The sequence below is a fragment of the Mchenga conophoros genome, linkage group LG19 (genome assembly GCF_057382185.1).
Source record: "Mchenga conophoros isolate Kocher_MC1m ecotype Shallow Benthic linkage group LG19, M_conophoros_male_GT1.1, whole genome shotgun sequence".
In the NCBI taxonomy this organism is placed as follows: domain Eukaryota; kingdom Metazoa; phylum Chordata; class Actinopteri; order Cichliformes; family Cichlidae; genus Mchenga; species Mchenga conophoros.
In genome coordinates this window covers 3,868,048-3,882,605 of record NC_140544.1, presented here as the reverse complement: position 1 = coordinate 3,882,605, position 14,558 = coordinate 3,868,048, and the positions used below count along the sequence as shown (strand labels likewise).

At 39.6% G+C, this 14,558-nt stretch overlaps 1 protein-coding gene across 1 annotated transcript in view; it reads left to right on the top strand.

The window, feature by feature from the left end:
• The window catches only part of prkd1 (protein kinase D1), a 70,133-nt gene that overhangs the window by 41,979 nt on the left and 13,596 nt on the right, over nucleotides 1-14,558 (top strand). The window contains exons 12-17 of the mRNA XM_085257047.1: nucleotides 2,832-2,943; nucleotides 3,842-3,894; nucleotides 7,092-7,164; nucleotides 8,237-8,343; nucleotides 10,765-10,926; nucleotides 12,118-12,216. Of these exons, the coding sequence (XP_085113173.1) occupies nucleotides 2,832-2,943; nucleotides 3,842-3,894; nucleotides 7,092-7,164; nucleotides 8,237-8,343; nucleotides 10,765-10,926; nucleotides 12,118-12,216 (606 nt within the window). The remainder of the gene's footprint in view (nucleotides 1-2,831; nucleotides 2,944-3,841; nucleotides 3,895-7,091; nucleotides 7,165-8,236; nucleotides 8,344-10,764; nucleotides 10,927-12,117; nucleotides 12,217-14,558) is intronic.

Genomic DNA, 14,558 nt, shown 5'->3' with positions numbered 1-14,558 from the left:
ACAGAAATCGAAAAAGTGACGTTTCCCCTCTGTGGTACATGGATTACAGTCTTCTTCTACCATTCATACTTAGTTATTTCTGCAATGAGAAATACTTTCAAGTTAAAATTTTACATAACTTACTTTAAAAAAAATCAGAAACTACTAATATTTTTAAAGTTTGTTTAAAGTGATGAAGTGCGATTTTAAAAATCTTTTCAGATAAAGTTAGATCAAAGTACAGTACTAATAATTCCTATATGTCTCATTCAGGATTCAGACTGCTCTAAAGACTTGTTTTTTAAACTCTTTGCATTTGTGAATTTATGTTTTTCTGATAGGAACTAAATAACTAAATATTTAAAATAAATATATAAAAACAAAAGACAAAATAAAAGCATGAATTCTCCATTCAATTAGCCATGAGGGCTCCCCCTGTCTTCCTCTGTGGCCGAGTACAAGCCCCTTAACCCCAGAAATGGGCCCACTGAAGGTTGCCAGGGATTGGCAGATGCAAGTGGACTTGGATCCCACAGAGATCGTAGCACCTACTCTGCGACCAGACCTCGTCCTTTGGTCTAACTCCCAAAAACTTGCGTATGTCATTGAGCTGACGGTACCATGGGAGGAAGCAATTGAGGAAACATTTGTGCGTAAGAAGCTGTGGTATGCCAACTTGGCAGCTGAGGCAGAGGACAGAGGCTGGAAGATCAAGGTGCGCCCGGTGGAAGTGGGATGCAGGGGCTTTGTTGCCAGTCCAACAGCAAAACTGCTTAGAGAGATTGGGATCAGAGGACAGGCGCAATGGCAGGCTATAAGAGAATTGGCTAACACTGCTGAGAGGACCAGTCACTGGCTATGGCTAAAAAGTAGGGGTGGGTTTTAATAATCGATTCATCGATTAAAATCGATTCTGGCTTGGATAACGTGATATCGATTCATTAAAATCCTGAATCGATTTTTTAATATAAATGTATTTTGCCCGAAATTCCAGAATCTCAGGTGAAACGTCACAAAATTTTGACAACCACCAAACAGCTAAAACAGTAAATGAGAGCAGGTACACGGCTTCTGCACAAAGACGTAAACACAAAGCGTGGACCCGCGGATCAGAATCAGTGAGATGTGACTTTCTCATCCGACGGCACGGACACGGTCGGGGCTGAAAGCCAACAGCTCGCTGATTCTGATGTTTCGGCTGGTCCGCGCTTTGTTTTCGCGCCCTTTTTGCGCTGATTCTAAAGCTGTTAGTTTTATCTCTCTCCAAACAATATTGACCAAACCAGCAGCAAAAGAAGATCCAAACTACGCTTCACATAAACATCGTCATGAATTCACTCTTACTTTTGCTGTTTTGCTTCCACCACAATAAAATCACACTTCATGCACAGCTCTCTCTCTCTCTCAGTGTACTTCAAGAACAGTTTCCCGTCTATCCCCGAAATCTGTTTTCTGCATTATTCGCTTGCTTGTTACGCACAAGACTACCGTTATTTACAGCGCTGTCGGCTGATGTTTTTTTTCCCTTTTACTTACTTCCGAAAAGAAAACCTAATTTCTGCCGTTCAATAGGCTTCTGAACTTTTTAAAATTATGCAAAATGCAAAACGCTCAGCTGTGTCTGTAATAAAACCGCTGTAACTTCAGAGGTAATGTTCATGTGCTGGTTAATGGTTTTCTTTGGTTTTTGATGTACTGTGGAATATTTTTATAAAATCCCAGGCCAGGAAAATCACCTTCATGTTTTTCTGTGTTTTATCTTCAGCTACTTTGACACAAAGGAATCTGCTGTCATGCTCACACCTTTGATAAAGTCTCGAAAGTGTCAGCTTCCTTTTTATAGATACAAAAATATGTAAATGTACTGATCTGAATTATAATATTTCTGACTGTCTGAGGCAAAATTTCCCAGATTCAAATCCAATTGAATCGAATCGTGGATCGAATCGATTCAGGACCTTGTGAATCGGAATCGAATCGATTCTAGAAATCAGTGACGATACCCAGCCCTACTAAAAAGGGCTGCCTTGGGTAGCTAAGGCAGTCAGCTAACCACGAGACACAAGCCCAGGATTTATCAACCCGTGGTGTGCCTACCTCAACAGGGGGCGTCAAAAGGGTAAAATATAACATTAGAAATTTTGCTGGTTGACTGATACAGCTGTCTCAGGGCCTCCTGGGGACTGTGCAGTTAACCTCATGGTAGTGAAACCAAAAGGAGGAATGAAAGAAAAGAAAAATATTCTGCTCTTCTCCCCTCTGCTCTTCCTCCCAGTGGGGAGGTAAAGCGTACAGCCCGATCTGGCAGGGAGGTGTGGGAAGCCAGATTGGGCGCCCCCCTTCCGGCTATCCTCTCTGCTCTCTCCTATCTTGTCCCTTTTTGTCTTACTTCTCTCTATCACCTTTTCTATCCCTTTGAAGAAGTGAGGCTCCATAAATGTTAAAGAGGTAAGTATTATTTCTCAGTTTCAGTGATGAGATAGAAGAAAATAAACTGTAGAAAACTAAACAGAAGAAAGAAGAAGAAAAATAACAAAAACCAGTGACACACTGGCAGGGCCTTCTTAGATGAGGGTGCCTAGTGATAAGGGCCGAAACACCCGATGAATCTAAGGTCCACTATAAGATCCCTAATCCCTAAACCTAACCAAGGAAGAAAAAAATGGCAGATTAGCCTGGGTAAAAGACTGAAAGCTCAGGCACACAACGCTGTATGCCGCTGATAAAGTTTCTGAGCTGCCTTTCCTCATAACAGCCAAGATTTTCTCCATTTGAAGCAATGTATTATCAGGGATTGTAACATCTAGTCCTTTTACTGAATCAAATTGTGAGTACCAGAATTGTGATTTCAGGTCAGCGGTGTTGGGCAGGATGTGGCTCGAATGTGGGAAATGGCCATCCAGCATGCTCTGATGCCAGCGGTTTCTACAGGAATTTGCCACAGTTCCCACCGCAGTGGACACAGTACGTTGTTGTAATATTATTGGCCTGTTAATATTACATGTATAAGTTAGCATTTTTTGAAGATTTTTTCTTTCTATCTTTTTAACAAAAAGCTTAAAGGGAGTTCAAATAAAAATGTGCTGTTACAACCACTTGATTTCAACAAATTAAGTGATGAACTAGTAGCAGACAATCTCAGCCACTCATTGAAAAAATGAGTTGAAGTCTCAAAGCTGTATACATGTACAGGGTCACACCTATCTCAACCACATTAAAGTATTTCCAGCACAGTTTTCACTTTGTCTCCAGCCAGAGACTATTTGGAACAGATAAATCACAAATTCAATGTATGATTTCTTTCAACTCAAGTATTTGTATCCATGTTGCTACTGAATTCTCCCAGAGAGTCTCAGATCCATTCAGGGCCAACAACACCCACACAAAACCCATCAGAGATATTTCAGGCATTTCACTGACGTCAAACCATCATGACTAACACTTCTGTGTGGTCGTAGTACCTTTTATGATTAAAGAAATGTGTCTCAACTAGCAGATTGCTAACTGGTTCACATTTATCACATATTTATTTCTAATGCACACCAGAAGTGTGGCTTAGAGTAAACAAGTTAATATCCTTTTACAGATGCCCTGTTTTTATTGTTTTTGCTTCACAGAGAGATGTGCATCCGCTGAAATCTGTCCTTCTGATGTTGATGAAAAAAAATCTCATTTCAACTGAAAGACTGTGTTTCACAATGTATATTATCTCAGATGCTTTTTTAATCATACAAAATCACAACAACAGTCAACTTCACATTGATAGGTAAAGACCTCAGAATAACAGGAGGATGCTAATTCACTGTTTTTTGTTATCCTGTTTTTTTTTTATTCTAATCTTACTTGTGTCTCTCATTAACAGAGGAGATTTCAATCAGTATTTCAGTTTCCAACTGCCAGATCCAGGAGAATGTGGTAAGAGAAAAAATACAAATACACACACACACACACATTTTTGGATTGCTTTTGCATAAAGTCTGTGGCTCCATAATGTAGTGGATAACATATTTGCTTGTTAAGCCAAAGCTTTGTGGTTTGAGTCCAGCTGGAAAGCCAGATCAGGAAGTAAGGCCATCCATTGCAGTGATGACCCCTTGTAACAAGGGTGTAGCTTAAGGAAGCTTCTTCTTCGTGCACCATATTACAAGGTTTAATTCTCTTGTAAAGTGTTTTCTGGCATTTGAGGACAAAATGAAATTGCTATGCGAATAAAAACTGTTCAGTGGAATTTCTTAAAATTTGGTTCACACATTCATGCACCCATGACATCGACGACATCAGAATACCAAGAGCCTCTAAAACTACTGACATGGCCGTCTATCTCCATGTCACCCGCTGGTTAGTAAAGTCCTTATGTTATATCATGAAGCCTTGTGCTGAGCATTTTCACCTTTGCTGTCTTGGTGTTTTGAGACTTGAGGGTAATGACTTTTCTCTGACAATTTCTTAACCAATGAGGATTCCTTAACTAATCTCAAACTAGCCTATAAAACCATCAGGAAAGTGATGTCACAAAGTAAGGGAGCCAACCAATTTTTATTTGAGATCAAAGTAATAAAGCTGAGAAACACTGAATTGCAGAATGTCACTGGCAAATAAACTTCCTTGCAGATACCTGCTCTGTAAATAAGAGTTAAAGAAAGTGACAGTGTTCTTTCAAGATCTACAAGTTCACAGGGCAAACAAAGCATGTCACAATCTTCATCAGGCAAGAGTGCATATTGTGTTTTTCTCTCATTTTAAATGAGACACTGACTTGCTTTGACTGAACCTTTGAGACATTTTTGCACCGAGGTTTCACCCGACCTTCCACTAACGGTCAGTCAGTTAAGTCATGTGGTAGGATGTGTCCCCCTAGGCATGATGATATTGGACAGCTAATGTTTTACATGGATGACCCAAACCTGAATTAGATGTTACATCAGCACCATGCTTTCATTCATGCTTTATTTCCTGGCACTCCAACTGACACTGCACTCAAACCAGCATCAGGACATGTTGTTTGTATACCCACACTTATAAACAGAGTCCCCATCTTCAACCTCTGACAGACAACACAACATCCTGTTCATACTCAAATCACCTCCATCCAGTTCTTTTTTTTCCTGCTTTCTGTCACTTTCTTCTTAATTTGCATTTGAAGACTTCTGGGTCATGTTGCAGAGATTCCCAGAGCGTGTCACTATGCTTGAAACACTACATTTACATCAAAAAGATTTACATCAGGCTCCAATATCTGCAAATTCTATTCATTTTTCTATTCATTGCATTGCATATAAATGCAACTGCAGAGAACATCAAGTCCCATTTCTATGCAGACGTGCACCTCGCCGTCTCCAAGGTGAGCACGTCTTCAAACACCTCAAATGGAGATTACTGTGATTACTCACTCAGCCAAACGGTTTCCATGGTGACGATGGTAATTACGCAGTGAGCTCGGGGAAGGGGGAGGAAGTTTATAATATTGTATTTCTGTTCTCTTTGCTTGAGGTGTGATATTAGGCTGTCAGCTAACAGGGGAGAAAAAGGAGACGTAATTACAGACAAATGAAGGAGAAAATATTTTGCAGCTTTGGTGTCAAAGCTGTGGAGGATCACTGACGTTGTGTAGTTACACTGAGAGAGGTGCACAGTAGGCTTTCTCTACCAAAAAATTAATTCCGGAAATCTTCTCTGCCAGGTGATGAATTGATGCATTCACTTTTTTTTTGTTGAACCCACTTTCTGTGAGCCTCCCTTGCTTTCCTTCATTGCAGTTTTCCATTCAAGGAACTTAACCATGACCTGAAACTTTAATTACAGAAACTTGCAGTTTCAGGCTATTTTAAACCCGAGAAAGGTATGTTTTATGGCCCAGAGTGCATAAGAATGTTTTACAACTTGTTGTCATAGACTTTATATAAAAAAGGACCTACGGTGTCTCCTGTGTGTGAAAATGTAAGTCAAGTCAAGTTAATGTTTATTTCTGTAGCACACGTAAAACAAAAAACTTAATAGAGAAAAGTACTATACAAGCTATACAAATGATGACTAAATTAGCAACAAATATGTGCTAAAATACACAGTCTCAGTAAGACATAATCAAAACAACAAACAGGGTTTACACAGTAAAAGCTATGATATACAGCTTAGCTAGAGCTGAAAGCCAAAGAGAATACGTAGGTTTTTAACCACATTTTACAAATCACAGGGTGACTGGGTTAGCTCTTACGTGCAATGGTAGGTGGTTCCAAAGATTAGAGGCTGACACCAAAAACGCTCTGTCACCTCTATTTAAGCCTGGCTCAGAGAACATCCAACTTAGTTGGTCTGTAGACCTAAGTGCTGTGGTCGGAGTGTAGGGCTATAAATGTTTAGTTAAGTTGGGTGGGACCAGTTCATTGAGACTGAGACATTGTTTCTTTCCCAGTAGGTGGGGGGGAAACTTCTCAATTTTAAAATGAGTTGTATTGGCACTTAATTTGATCTATGACCTCAGGAAACAACGAGGAGAATGAGGTTATGGTCTCAATCAGTAGTTTCAAGATTTTTATTTTTTATCATCTTTTTATTATTAGTCTTTTGTAGGTTGTGGTCCCCGTTATAGTCAAACAGAATCCCAAAGAAGGTCATGCTTCAGGATGGACCTATTCTGTATTCCAATTGGTAAAAGTCACTTGTGATGTTAACACCAGAGCACCTCAGTAAAAGCACCAATGGGTGACGTCATAGCGGACGGTGTTTGCTCTGCTAACTTGACTAAAGGATTTTTTTTTAGTTTCCATCTTCTCATTTTGGATCTGCATATGTTATGCTTGGTTTCAAAACATCTGCCATCGCCCAACAAGCATTTCCTAATGCGTCCATTTGTAAAAAGACTGAGGACAAAACATTAAACTTCAGTTCCATCCTCAGGGTGGCATGCCCCTGCAACCAGCTCTTTTATCTCCATGGGCTCATAGATTTAGACACCCTGAACTTCAGCCTCTCCCTGCATCCATTATCCTTTGGCAGGGGGTTTAGGCTTCGCTACACTGGTCTCAGTCATTTATTTCACTTTCATTTGACCCTTTTCTTGGACCCCATCTGATGATTTATGAATTGCTACTCAGACTGTGTTTTGTGTTTTCCAGGACATCAACTCAGTGTATCAAATCTTCCCAGACGAGGTTCTTGGCTCAGGACAGTTTGGCATTGTGTATGGAGGTAAAACCTGAATTTGAGACACGCTGTCATTGCACCAAATGCATAATGTTTTCTTTTTCAGCACAAAAAAATTAATCTTCTATTTCCAATACATGTAAATGTATTTTTTAAAATTCTGTGACTTTATTCTCCTGTGGAACGCATTCTTCACCTATGAGACTCTGCACAGCTAAAAACACAGGAAATATTACTTGGTTTTAACTTAGAAAGAGAGACAAAAAATCAGTTGGGCAACATGAAACTTAATCACAATTCGTTTTTGTTGTTTCAGAAAAAGGTTTTGTAAAACGTGCCACAAAGAGCCCGATTCATTAAGATGAAATGTAACCTCTGTGAAACACAGTGCAGGGAAAAAGTTCAGTGATTTTGTTTGTCGACATAAAACTGCAAAAAAATTGGAAATTTCATCTGTGGTGCCCGATGTTTAAAAAGTTCAATAATCCTGAGAAATATCTTTAAGCATGGGATAAGATCAGGGAGTAATTGTGACCGCCAGGTCCACATGCAACAAAAAGACACGATTCTGTAGTAGAAATCACTGCAGCTTTATCTCAGGGCACCAGCTTCACTTACTACAGTTATTTAATTCTGCTCTCTTCTTCCAATCCAGTATCACAGAAAAATTATACGCACACACACAAGCACACAAGCTCAAAACTCCTTAGCTGAGGCTTGGCTGTCGTTGTGTTTGCCAACACCATACCCATATCACAGATATGTGGTTAGATTTTGAGGATACTAAAAGTAAGACCATAAGGATGTAGAACTTTCTGTATTCACAGTGGTGCTTAAACACATATGTTAATAATGATTATGTTGGTAAAGAAAAGCTCCCATTAAAAGGGGATCCTGGAGGACACAAGGTAAGATAATCTTTGGAAACATTCTTCAGATGTCAAAGTTTACCTAACCAACGCTCCAGAAATCGAGAATATTGAAGAATATTACATTTACAGTGTTTAAACCCATGAAAACCAATTCTCACATTCAGGTTCTTCAACTTGTTGCTTTGATTACATTCTGGAACAGCTGAGTGTGTTTGTGACTCAGATTGGGGTTTTATTCCACGCAGGTAAGCACAGGAAGTCCGGCCGAGACGTTGCCATCAAAATCATCGACAAACTCCGCTTCCCCACCAAACAGGAGAGTCAGCTGCGCAATGAGGTGGCCATCCTGCAGGTAAACACACACACACACACATCCATGCTGCTCAGGATACTGTTGGCAGGGAGTAAAAGTTCCTGTTGTGAACCGTGGCAACACTGTAGGGGTGTGACATCTGAAAATATTCCTGCTCTGCCGCCGCTGCTGCTACACACACCTGCACATAAAACACACTTGAGTTCACCTCAGCTGATATCTGTTCTGCTTGGCTGCTCAGCAGACTGGAGCTGTTTGGGAAATGGCTTCCTGCTACCTTTGGGGTCCATATCAGCTTTTTTGGCATTTTATTTGAATGATTGTTGTAGCCGTTAGGGAAATGGGTGAGGATGCTTTCGGATCTTTGAATCTTTAATCATTAATATCGTTTCTATAAGAGGCAAAGTACAGTGGATACAATTTTACGTTCTTCATATTAGAGAGAGAGTTGTGGACAGTGTACACTGGCACATTTACTTAAGCTTATTGTATAAAGTCATATCATGTTCACCCAAAACAGATTTATCCTCGCTGAAGTGACATAAAGTAATGTCTATGAGCTTGGAACAACCAGAGCTCTTCACAGATTGGTTGGATGGGATCGTTGAACCAAACAAGCACGCTCATTTATACAACTGCAGCGTCTACATAAACCACCCACACATATTACAGTATGACAGTGTTTTTTTCAAAATATAAGCCGTGGCATTCCTTTATATAAACACTCTCAGAACTGCGTGTTTCATGCCTTTCACTTAGCCAAGTCATGCCAGCACTGCTTAAGTTCAACATCCTTGCGCTATACCCATCCTGCTCTCTCTTCTTCATCTTATGAGCATCATGTTTTTGCTTTGGTTTGCTAAATATAAATTATAATGTGAGCCAGGACAGGAAGTACAAGTAAAGAAGTAATATATTTGCCACCGTACCTCCCAGGGAGAGAAGCAGGCACACTTGTTCTTGATCAAATACATCTATGATAACACGATATTATGCTCTCTGTTTCCCAAAAATGACAACATAAAAGCCATAATAATTTAAATATTAGTTTATTGAAAGTGAAAATAGCAAAAACAGCGCTATCCATCCTCCGAGGCCATTAAAAATACTCACAAGTGCCATCGTGATTGTTAATATTCCATATCAGTGGCTTATTGCAAACCAGTCAGTGCATTCAAAGCAATGGTGGGAAACCTTGCATCTGTGGGATTAGGGACTTCGACATGTATTTCCCACGTTTGAAGCACGCTGTCCCTGTTTCGCAGTCATCTATTGCAGAGCAGAAGTTGCATCTCTTTCCCTTCTGTCTCCTTGTGTTGGCTTCTTGTGTGACGTGTTGATCAGGGCCAGGCTCAGATTGCTGTGCTGCCATTGCCACTGCTGCTAAAGCTCCCACGCAGGGAAGATGGTGTCATTTTTGCATGCAAAGAGTCATGAGGGCCTTTGACATAAATGTTTCCTTTGCTGCCTCAGAGCTATCTTCATCGTTCATCTTGGAAGATTAGGTGAAGCGTTTTTTGAACAGAAAATCTTGATGTTATAACTTTCCCACTCTTAAATTCACAGCTCAGATGAATTTATTTTATACTAATATTTACTTATATGTAAAACCCCTCATTAGATCTCTGTTTTAATCTCAGATTAGGATAAAAGACTGTAACGTGTTAGATTATTTTGTTACATATTGTGTTTGTGTCATGGCAGTCTCTGACGTCTGACTTCTGTTCCTCATGTGCATCATATGTGATCAGTCCTGTGCTGTTTTACTATTTCACTGTTTTGAGACTCACCCATAACACTTCAAAGACCTTTAGGTGCCTGTCATTGGAACCTAGACACATGCAGTGAGAACACAGACAGTTCTTGTGACAGTGTCAGGGTAACTCTTGAAGTCTGTTATCACTGTCCCTTAAAAATGTTACAAAGACATGGCATGTACAGTTTTCAGAGTTTCAAGAATCCTCAAACTCGTTGATTTTCGTTCAGTCAAACTGAAACAGCCTCAGTGTACAAATATTTTTACCACCTTTAAAACTGTATAAAATGTTTCATTAATATCATATTTGAACTTTAAACCATCAAATTTCAGAATAAAAGAAGTACACCTAGTTCTTCTGGTGTCAAAAAACAAAACAGGTCCAATTTGTCCCAAAAAGCATGCAAGGGTTAAAATGAAGAAGAAGGTGCTTGTGTTGTTAAATTTAGATGTGGACATAACTCTATTCACAATTCATCTTAATCTGTATTCCAGTTTAATTAAACCATCACTGCATACAAATAACATAAATGCTAAAAAGTATGCAATTCATAGTAAATACTTAGGATTAAAGCATTTTTATTACCAAATATGGTAGGTTCACCTGAAGAAATCCAATTTTAAAAATCTTTAACTGAATCTCCCACCCAGGAGATTGTAAACTGTTCTTAAACTGTCTAAACTGATCTCTCTTGTCCTTTCAGAGCCTGCATCATCCAGGGGTGGTCAACCTGGACTGTATGTTTGAGACACCAGAGCGAGTGTTTGTGGTCATGGAGAAGCTTCATGGAGACATGTTGGAGATGATCCTGTCCAGTGAGAAAGGCCGACTTCCTGAGAGGATCACAAAGTTCCTGGTGACACAGGTGATACTTTGCCTCAATTATAACATCACCCTGTCTGACCCTAACTGCAAAAACAAAGTCACAAAGGTTTGGGTCCATAAATTTAGCCTTTGTTAAGAAAAATCCAGTGACAACATCCAGGACAAATGGTAAATGGATTGATTCTTATATAGCGCCTTTCTACTCTCCTGGAGTACTCAAAGCACTCTGTACAACGCCTTCGATGCTTGTTCCCTCCTGGGAACACGGTGGGTCTGAGCCCGCGCTGGAATGGTAGCGCTGGGCAGGATGGCTACTGTGTTTGCTGTGGATTACTCCTCACCCCCCACCCAACCCTGTGGCTTGTCACATGTTCCATAATGTTGTGCTGTGGACATTTATGTAATGCTAACGATCTCCGACCTGTATCCCCATGTGATGTCTGTGTTGTGTGTGTAAGGTCGGGGGGGGGGGAATCCTATTTCACTGCACGTGGCGAATAAAGCCTTGATTGATTGATTGATTGATTGACCCAATCACACCCATTCTCACCAGCACTTTCTCTGAACTTAGTGCTTTCTCAGTACATTTACACACATTCATACTCCGATAGATGCATCGGAGAGCAACTTTAGGTTAGTATCTTGCACAAGGATACTTGATATGCAGATTGGAGGAGCCAAGGATCGGACCACCAACCTTCCGATCAGTAGGTGACCTGCTCTACCTCCTGAGCTTAGAGTGTTTAATAATCATGTTACTGCTGATAGGAATTACTGGAAAAATTCTGATTGTATAGGTCTATAATCTCTGCTCACATTCAGCCAAATGATGCAACACTGATCAGACACTTCACTGTGCACATGAACAATGGGTAAGAAAATGAATAGAACATAACTGAAGGCAGAGACTCGCAAACCAGCAGTAACTAAAGATGGATTCAGTAAAGGCCTGGCAGAGCATCTCAAAGGGAGGTTGTAAAGTTCAGACAGTAAGTGAGTCTCATTTGTGTTATGTTGCATTGTGCTTTTGTCAGTTATGTTTGTACTTTTGACTGGGGACTAAAATTGAAATTAAAACTGAATTGAATTGAATTACGGCCTGATCATAGTATTTTAGTGTTCCCCTTGCATAGATTTACTGCCTGACCGGTGCCATTAGCATTGAGTGTTTGACAAGAGGTCCAACATTATTATAGCAAATGCAATCTGTGTTTTTCTGTCTCACTGTCAGATCTTGGTGGCGTTGCGTCATCTCCACTTCAAGAACATTGTCCACTGTGATCTGAAACCTGAAAACGTCCTGCTGGCTTCTGCAGACTCTTTCCCCCAGGTAGTATGTTTATGTGCTTGGACAGTACCTGTTTTTCAAATGGAGATGTATATCCACCCTAAGTTTAAGTATCTCGGGGTCTTGTTCACGAGTGAGGGAAATGGGAGATCAGCAGACAGATTGGGGCTGTGGCTGCGGTGATGTGGGTGTTGTACCAGTGCATCGTGGTGAAGGGAGAGCTGAGAGTATAAGCTCTGGATTTACCCGTTGATCTACGTTCTCACCCTCAACTATGCACACGAACTCTGGGTAATGACCAGAACAACAAGATCATGGATACAAGCTGCCTCTCCCTTAAAGAGCTTCGCAATCAGCGATGGGGTTAGAGTAGACTCGCTACTCCTCTACATCGAAAGGAGCCAGTTGATTAAAGTGTTTGTGACGAAGTTTTCGGTGGAAAAATGCAAGCGCTTCCAAAAGAAGTCAGTTGATTGGATGGGTTATTTGTCAGTTATCCTAGGTAAACCTCAAACAATCAGATCAACAGAGCAAGCATGTTCTGAACCTGAACTTGCTGAAGCCAGTTGGGAAAGCAAGGCACAAAGCGTATCTTTCAGGCATTGTATGGTGGACTGAAATGGAGTATTACTATCTTAATGTTTTAAACATTAAACCCAATATCCTCATCAGCACTCACTGTTTTTCTCAATTCAGCTGCTGGCGTGTTGCTGCAGGTGCTCTATCATGATTCAGCCTTGGTTCTGCATATTATTCATGACAATATGTAATAGTAATAGAACTGCTCTGTCAAGTAGATGTTTTTGCTAAGGCTGAAGATGATATTTGTGAGACTGTTAAATAGATGTTGTGTTTCCACCCAGGTCCTGCACCGTTTAGATAATATTGACTACCTTTATTCAGGCTTATGCAAATAATCTGTTAAAGGTTTCAAATTCTCAGTTATTAATATCTTGTAACTTTTAGTATAGCTGTTTAAAAGTTGTGTCAGAATTCTTCTAATTTCTAATTTTATCTGAATTATCTACAGAAAAATTTGCATGTCTTGACAACACTGGCAAACAACAGTAGTAAAAAAAATGATGTGTGTTGAGTTCCGAGCTGCAGAAAGAGTGAAGTTATGCAGTGATAGAAACAGAAAATACAAAACACGCACACGTATTAGTATTTGTGGATGCAAGCAATAAAAGTTGGACATAGACACTCCATTAGCTGTCAGTGTAACTATTAGCAGCTTCCTTCAGTGTTCGGTCTTTAGAAATAGCTGTTAGTGTCAGACAGACTAACTGTTAACTCTAGTGATGCATCATTTAGCTGTTTGGCTCATAATTCCTCACATGATACTTAGTGTGTATCATCTGCACAGCCTGTTCCTCTGAAATATCATGAAACAAACAAAATGCAAATATCTGGCTCTGGTTGGAAGAGATGTGTTAACGTTCGCGTGTCAGCCGGTTGCCATAAACAAGTGAAATCAATAATTTTAAAGAATAATATGACTTTTATCAAAATCCTCTTTTTTATCTTTCTCAGAATCAGTTGAGGTAATTGGCATCAGATTTATGTCTGTGTTAGTAAAGAGAAAGTATGTAAACTAGTTTAATACGACTGGGAGAAAGAGAGATGTTGTTGGCATAGCTGAATAAAACTGTCAGTTACAGTTCTGTTTAGTCTATATAACTAATGTACACAGTTAGTTTGTGCTACAGGTAGCTAGAAAGCTAACAATATATTTAGCATATGTTAAGAAAGGAATATTAAGTAGGTCAAAAAGTTTGAACTCAAGTTTGATATTTTGAATTATATAGAGAGAAAACACATTCCTAGCCTGACAATGGAAAAATACTCACTCAGCTTTATTGTTATGACACAACATTTATGTGACAAATGAATACTATAGTAACTTCTCTGGTTCTACACTATAAAAGTGCAAGTCAGCAAATGTCAAAATGAAAGATTTACGTGTCTATGTAGCGCTTACCTTTATTTGAACGCTGAACAATTTCTTGTTCCACATGGCGGCATAATTTACCTATCCAGAAAAATGCACAAAGAATATTTAAAAATACATGTAATTGTCTGTACTTTGAAATAAAGTCGCTTGGGGGGGGGGTATGGATCACAAGTCTGTAAAATTCATAGTTTCTCTGTATATTATTGTTTTTCCTCCACGGATAGATGATCCAAGACCTCCCAAAACATTTTTGTCCAGTTTTGTCTGTCATAATGGAGTAAATTTTTGTCAGCTAGAGAATAATAGTCAATTCAGTCAATAATGTGACTGAAAACTATGAACATATGATATTTCTTTTTTGGTGGGAAGTACTATAAGGTCATAAAACACGGTAAAATCACATTATTTATAGTTTGAAAAGCTCTAAAAA